The sequence below is a fragment of the Bemisia tabaci genome, chromosome 10 (genome assembly GCF_918797505.1).
Source record: "Bemisia tabaci chromosome 10, PGI_BMITA_v3".
Lineage (NCBI taxonomy): Eukaryota > Metazoa > Arthropoda > Insecta > Hemiptera > Aleyrodidae > Bemisia > Bemisia tabaci.
In genome coordinates this window covers 11899709-11907559 of record NC_092802.1, presented here as the reverse complement: position 1 = coordinate 11907559, position 7851 = coordinate 11899709, and the positions used below count along the sequence as shown (strand labels likewise).

The 7851-nt window shown below is 40.9% G+C and overlaps 1 protein-coding gene across 1 annotated transcript in view; it reads right to left on the bottom strand.

Annotated features, from left to right (window-relative positions):
* Positions 1–88: 88 nt before the first annotated feature.
* Positions 89–7851, bottom strand: part of LOC109044709 (transmembrane protein 145) — a 51278-nt gene continuing 43515 nt past the window's right edge. The window contains 5 exon segments of the mRNA XM_072305094.1: positions 89–588; positions 3613–3770; positions 3773–3851; positions 6586–6706; positions 7269–7441. Coding sequence (XP_072161195.1) covers positions 241–588; positions 3613–3770; positions 3773–3851; positions 6586–6706; positions 7269–7441 — 879 coding nt within the window. The 3' untranslated portion in view covers positions 89–240.

Sequence of the window (7851 nt, the reverse complement as noted above, 5' to 3'; positions counted from 1 at the left end):
TCGAAATGGTTCAGTTTTCGCCTCTTTTTTCTCCATTTTTATTTTTCATCTTTCATGGAGGAACAATATAGGTATAATGGACACAAGTAACAAAGCTAACGAAGTGAGACTCCTTAATCGATTCTGTTTTATTTCGAAAACTGACGGTTGTAAATTGGGTCCATTGTATTATTAGTCCAAGGAAAAATCCTCTGGGCAGTAAATTCAATGATTTTTCTTCTTGAATCATGGCACTCTCATCTATGCCACGTCAAAATTTTTGAACCTGTTGATCCCGTAATTCATTTTGGGTGCCAGCCTCTTGTGTTTGGTCCCCAGTGGCCTTTTCAGGTGACACAGGGATCTCCTCAGTTTTGGGAGGACTCTCTCCAGTTCCCTCGTTACGGCGGTCCGCTGGCGCCGCGACGCAGGGACGAAGACGTCCGGTACTTGGATTTCCGGTTCCGGTTGCTGAGGAGAGGACTCGACCGTGGGCGCGTTTCCGTTTCCGGCGATTTCCCGCGAACCGGAGCTCGTCGGCTGCGTCCCCGGTCGAGAGACCGGTTTCCGCCGGTTCGGTCTCCGCGCCCGGTTTTGGTTTTTCTTCGCCTGAAACCGAAAAATTCTGTTAAACTTAGTCCAAATAATCTGAATGGAGATGTTGCATGTGTGAAGAATTTGCGATTTGACTTTTGATTCTTATGTAAAAGTTCTCGAGAAACACGATGGTGTTACCGGCTTTCTCTGAAATCAACTCCCAAGCTCAAAAAAAGATCTCAAAGTTAAGGGCGTAATGGAGGGGATATCCCACGCTATCCTGAGAGTCCACCTCTACATCAAGACAAACTCTGCATGCAAAGATAGGGAGCAAATACATTGACAGGGCTGCCACCTTCTTTGCGGACTCTAAAACTGAAATCACGGCAACCCTGCTAATGTATTTGCTCCCTATCTTTGCATGGAGAGTTTGTCTTGATGTAGAGGTGGACTCTCAGGATAGCGTGGGATATCCCCTCCATTTTGGCCTCACTTTGAGAGCTTTTTTGAGCTTGGGAGATGATTTCAGAGAAAATCAGGGGCACCATCGTGTTTCTCGCGAACTTTTGCATAAGAATCAACAGTCAAATCGCAAATTCTTCACAGATGCAACATCTCCATTGACTAAGATATTGCTGCCGTGCTGAAGAAGAAGGCCGTATGAACATTCGAGAGTTGCCAAATTTCCTTCGATAAAATGTTTATTTTTGCAGAATGCTGTGGATATTTTTCCTTGAAATTTTCAGGAACTTCAGACAGGTAAAATTGCGAACAAAATCATCTGAAAAATTTGAAGGAAAATATTCATAAGTTTACCAGGAAATTAGTGTTTTTTCAAAGGAAATTTGGCAACGCCTGAAGGCTCATGCGGCGTTTTTCCTAAGCACGGCAGTCTAGACCCAGCACCATGAAACCACCTTGAATCTTACAAATAGATATGAAAACTTTTGAAAAATTGTAACCTATAGCAATGACGTGTTTAAATCCTCCAGATTAATGGCATTGGCAATTGCGGCAAACGATGGTCATGATTTACATGATTGTCTAGCCATGCACCAAGAAGACTGATATCATTGATTTCGTTATATGGACTAAAACTCAACTTACGTGTACTGTAGTTTAGCAACCATGAACGCAAACATCTCGTTGTATAGACTGAAAACTTTAGGATTTCGTAAGGTATTTTTCGCTCTTTAAGTATGGAGAAACTCAAGTTGCTTCAAATCGTCACCTTCTGGCCAAAGTATCGCAAGCGCCATGCGACGTTTCAAAATTTCCGCCACCGATTTATTTTGTCACAGAAAAATTTTTGGTTTAATCTTTTTGACAGTTTCACCGAATTTTATCGGCAGCACGAAGACAATTCAGTGAAATTTCCGAGCAAGTTCGGTGGAGCGATTTCTTCATAAAAAAAAATAAAATAAAATGGCGCACAGTAGAACGAGGCAATTTCAGAGGTTGGACATGGAATTTTTGACTATAACAGCAACTTTGTCATATTTTAAATGTCAAGGGGTCCGTAGGGGAGAAATTTTCACAAGGAAACTAATGGAACAACTTTTGGAACCTCAAAATTTTATATAAATGGTAAAGCTTTGAAAGTTTTTGTCCGACCTCCCCTATTGACCCGATCCATTGCGTGGCGGCGGAAATTTTGAAACGTCGAGTGGCGCTTGTGATACTTTGGCCGGAAAGTGACGAAATAACGACGTAGATTCCCACTATTATCCAATCTGTTCTCCAAGATCGATATCATCAACTTCGAGTGGAGTTATCTAACCCGCGACAAAGCTACAAAAGCGTTCATCTGGGATCCAGAATCGCATGCAATCAGTGGCGTGGCGTGCTTTGCGATACATCGATCGATCTACCATTTGGACCGCGTTAAGCAGAAAGGAACCAAGCCTCATTAGCTATTGCCAAATTTCCCTGGGCAATTTAATTTTTTACGACGGAACGTTTGTGCGGATTCCTTTGAAAATTTTATGGAATTTGCCTTGCACTATGTAGGAAATTCATTGAAATTTGCACAAATGTCCGCACAACCGTCTATACTATAAGCTCCGAGACCTCCTAATTTTGCGAAACTGGTAACGCTTAGTTCCAGCGTTCTACCGGGCCGATTTTCATGATTTTTGCGGCTATCGACGGGCAATTGTCTCTAGATAAGCCAATTTTTTCAGATTTTCAAAATATGGCCCAGGTTTTTTTATATTACGTGGTAAAGTTGCGAATTCTCCCATTTAAACAATGTAAATTATACTTTTTGTCATAGTTCGTTTGAGCGTTCTACCGGGCCGATTTCATGATTTTTGCGTAAATCGACAGGTAATAGGCCCTAGATGAGCCCGCTGTAATCAGATTTTGGAAAAAGGACCCAGGTTTTTTTTAAAATCACGTTATAAAAGTGAGTGAGTTTACAGAATGCTCGGGTACTGCTACCGCTATGCGCGGGAGGATGCGCGGTGGTCGAGGAGGTTGCGCAGTAGCTGTGTAGCCTGCGCATCAGCTCTACACTTATCTACCCAAGATTCGCACTGAGGACATCACGTCAAGCGATGGCCGAGTCGTCTATGACGTCGAATGCGTCCACACTGAGAACTCGGTATGGGTTCGATCCCTGACTCATAAAATCTTCAGTATTATTGTTTTACAGCAATATTTCATCAAGCAGTCAATCCAAAACGCGTCCTTTTAATTTTAAAGTAATTTTAAGTAAAGTTTAAAATTAAAGTATACCTCATTTCGTAATTTTTTAGGAGAAAAATAAAACTAACACTGATAGGAGGGTAAAAATAGGGCCGCGAAGCGGCCCATTGATGGCGCGGAGCGCCTTCAGGGGGTTGGGCCGCGTAGCGGCCAGGGGGCGTAGCCCCCTAGTTTTCATATAAAGAATTAAATTCTTCGATTAAATTTGGCAATAGCTGATGTGGCTTGGATCCTTTCTGTTTAACGTGGTCCATTTAAACCTATGGAAAAGGATCGATTAATAGGGTGTTCGCAACGAACACCTTCATACTCGATTCTTTACCACAGCTTTAAATGCGGAAATCTCGATAGTGGATCATTCACGCTTCGCCACTGGATGGCACTTACGCTGTCGATGATGCGGCTGATGGAGAAGAGCTCGACGGGGACCTCGGAGACCCAGCGGTCGGCGGGGGGCGCGGGGGCGCCGTCGCGGGAGGGGCGCGGCCCCCCGGGGGCGTAGAGGTGGTGCCCGAAGTTGCTGAGCGTGTTGTTCCGGCCGAGCCGCACAGCTCCATCGCCGCGATCTGCGTCGTCCGCACGTGGTACGGGAAGTTCTTGTTTGCGTTGTACGGGAGCGTCACCACCTAGACATAGAGAACATACTGATTTAGTCGATACGTCATTCGATATAATAGGCTGATTTAGTGACTAGGTTATTCGATACAGCATCGAATTCTTGGTTCAAACCAAAACAAAGTAACATTATGTCGGCCAGGTTGGTCTAGTGGTCAACGCGTCTGACTCTAGGTCAATTGGACTGCATTTTGCATTTTGGACCTATTAATTCTGGCTCATCTGAAAAAACACGTATGTGCATAGAGAAACTAATGGTACATACGTTGTTTTTAAACCGGGCCGGAATTTATGGGTCCAAATTGCAAAATGCAGTCCAATTGGTCCTGGGTTCAAATCCTGGTAGTGGCGCCAAATTTTCACGGAACTAACGAGCAGATCTGCAGGAACAGGTTCTACCCGGCCTTAATCCTGAAAATTTGAGAAGCCAGGAGCATGGATGTCCCTATCGTTCCGACTTCAAAAATCAATTCTGAAAGTACTTGCGTTTAACTTTTGGAAACCCTTTTTCAAGAAAATTCCATAACAAGTAGACTGCTTTTCTCTCTCCCTCGCCCCCCCCCCCCACCCCTAAAAACAAAAAAACTTGGTTTCATCCCACTAAATTGAATCCATCTTAGTTTACTGCATGAGCGCTGCAAAACCCAAATCCGCTGCCTTATTCAGAGCAGTCAACCAGTGGCGAGGTATGAATACTCGATTTTCGGTATTTTCCCATTTAAAATCATGGGTAAACAATCGATAATTGAGGTGTTTGTCGCGAACATCCTGTTTATCGAGACTTTTCCACAGGTTTTATGGCAGATCAATCGATACATCGCAAAATACAGCACGCCACCGCAGTCAACAAACTCTACAGGACGTCAAGCACTAACATGCTCCTTCACCCACATTACGTATGTGACGTCACCATCACGGCGAGATAATTATCATTTTTGAGGTTGCGATCCTCGGGAATCTCGTTAATATTCGCAAACTCGCAGAGACAATCGCGTTCCATCCGTCAATGCTAACGAGTTTCGTGTGTTCTCTTATTGGGATGGTCGCGAATCGGATGGCGCCAAGTCCAACGACCGGTAGCTTGGCGTGCTTTGCGATATATCGATTGATTTGCCATTTAAACGTATGGGAAAGGATCGATATAACAAGTTGTTCGCAGCGAACTCGTTAATAATCGATTCTTTACCATAGCTTCAAATGGAGAACAATCGATAATCGATCATTCACGCCTCGTCACTGGCAACGGCGATAAATACGTCACCGAGCTGATCTTTACTTGAGCCCTGGAGAGCATGATGTCTTGCGGATGGCAGGGCTCATCCAAAAAATTTGGATGTGGTTTTTTGCGAGGGAAGTAACGAATTGTCTCGCCGGATGAGGCGTGGGTACGAGGGTTCGCGTTTTTTTGTTTTTTTCCCCCTCTTTTCTTTTTGAAAATATTCTGCCGCGCTAAGGAGGAACGACGTATGAGCCATCAGGCGTTGCTAAATTTCCTCAAAAACAATTAAATTTTTCAAGAAAATTTGTAAATATCTCTGTTTTGATTTTTCGAAGGATTTCGTTCCAAAATCGATCTTGAAAGTTTGCAAATTTCAAGGAAAAATATTCCTGAATTTCTTCAAACGTAAATATTTTCTAAGAGGAAATTTGGCAACATTCGAATTCTCGCACGCCGTTTTGCCTTAGCGCGGCAGTATTGGTAAAACACTGAATATTCAAACCCTCGTCTTACTTTATCTCGTGCAGGTGGATTTTCGAAAAGAGGGCTTTAACGGTGCCAAACTGCATGCGGGATGCTGTTAAAGACGCGATTGAGATAAAAAGTGTCCATCGCAGCTAAATTTTGAATGTCAAATATTTGAATTTGAGGTTAAAAGTGGCAACTTTCCAAGAATGAACTTCCGATCGGCCAGATGTTGAGCGTTGCCCCAAGAATGCGACGTGACACGCTAACAAACCGAATTCAACGTAACTAAACCTCCAATCACGTTCGGCAAAAATACGGCACTGGGAATTAATGGGTACGCTTTTTTGTCTCGGTTTTTTCTTCAATTTTTTGTTTCATTTTTTTTCCTGTTGCATTCATGCTTTGCTCTTTGTATGGTGTAAGTTTAAAGGAAAAATTTGCCCTCTTTTTCATTTGTTTTCTGCCTTCTTTACTTATTTATATTTTTTATTTCTTTTTTCTTTTTTTTTAAAAAAAAAATTTAATGCTCTTGAACATAATTTTTACAGACAGCTTCAGATGTATAAAAACGTGAGTGATACTAGTAGGACTTGGAAATTTTACCTTTATTTGGAATAATGAAAACAATGGTATGAATTTGTTGATAATTTCCTTAACTTTCACTCCTTCAAAATAAGTTGTATTCTAGAAGATTTAGTTAAAATGATTATGTAATTTAAAAAGAAAAACCCGAGAATTTCCGGAATTTAAGATAAAGTTTTCAAGAGGTGAAAGCCAGGCGCAGTGCTTTATAACATAAATAATATGAAATATTAGAACTCAATGAAAAATTATTTCATTTTACTGCACGATAAGATGGAAAAATCTGGGGGAGTATGTTAATGGTGCGAAGGAATTTTATACTTAGAATATTTTTAATGATTTCACGTCCGATCCATGTTAGTGCTTCCAGTAAGACAGCAACATTCATATTGTAGATACATACGTAGATGCAATTTTTTTTGAAGATCCCTAAACCTCTCTCCATAAATATAGTGTTAGATATCCTTGAAACTTACCAGGAATAGAATATGTCCGGCCAGGGTTATGACATGGCTGACGGCAAAGAATACACTTTCTCTAACCCACTTGTCGATGAGGCTATTCGAAATCAATACAAATGCGGGCCCTGAGACAAACCTGCAAATGTTTCGCAACAATTAGTGTTTTTTCTACTAATAAATTCGTCATTTCCCTGACGAAGGGGCGTAATATAATTCCAAGGTTGCCAAATTTACTTAAACAATTCAATGTTTCACAAGAATGTACAAAATCAGGTTGGGTAATGCTTGAAATGTTCAAAAATGATACACTTCAGTGATGGGAATTAAATAATGAAAATTCAACATTTTCACAAAATATTGATTGATTTTATCTGATTTCCGGAAGCAAAAGGCTGGAAATCATATATGCTGAGAATCTCAACATCAGTGGCGTGGCGTGCTTTGCGATGTATCGGTTGATCTGCCATTTAAACCCATGGAAAATGATCGATAAACAGGTTGTCCGTAGCGAGCACCTTAATAATCGATTCTTTACCGCAGCTTTGAATGGCACACAATGCGATACATCGCAATTCACGCCATGCCACTGCTCCACATGTATCATCTCTAAACTTAAATTAATTCCAGATATGGGAATCCTAATCAAGTGATTGTATTGAAATCTTTTAAAATTCAAAACTGCATGGAAAAACACTTACCATAATGATCCAATCACCTTAAAAGTGTAATAAAATTCTGATTTTTCCGGATAATGTCTCAGCGTAAAAATCGTGGAATACAAGAAGATCCACCAAGCAATGAGTCTTAATGCGATCAATCCGTAACCGGCTGGACTCTCGTAAAGATACAAAACTTCTCCCGGGTCAAATAACTAGTAGAAAACATGAGAATCGCACTTAGTTGAAATTTAAAATGGTCGGCGAGTTTGAATATTATAGGATATTTGTATAATTTTTAAGATGTGGTTTTTGGCTCTTTATGAAGTGACCAGAAAAAATGTATGGTTCTTTGCTTGGTAAATTGATTTTTTTGAAGGTGCATTATATTAACAAAACAATTAATTGATATTAAGTATGGTCAATTGTTTCCATTTTTTCTGCAGTTGTTTTTACCTTGGCACTATCAAGAACTGTAATTCGAGAGAGAAGTTTTGAGAAAACAAACTGTAGTTCTACCATATTATCGGTGTTTCGTGCGCATTCTTAATAATAAGCAGCTATAACCAATAAGGGTGGATTTTCTTTACCATCAAGAGGTAATTTCACCCTTTCGGGTAATTTT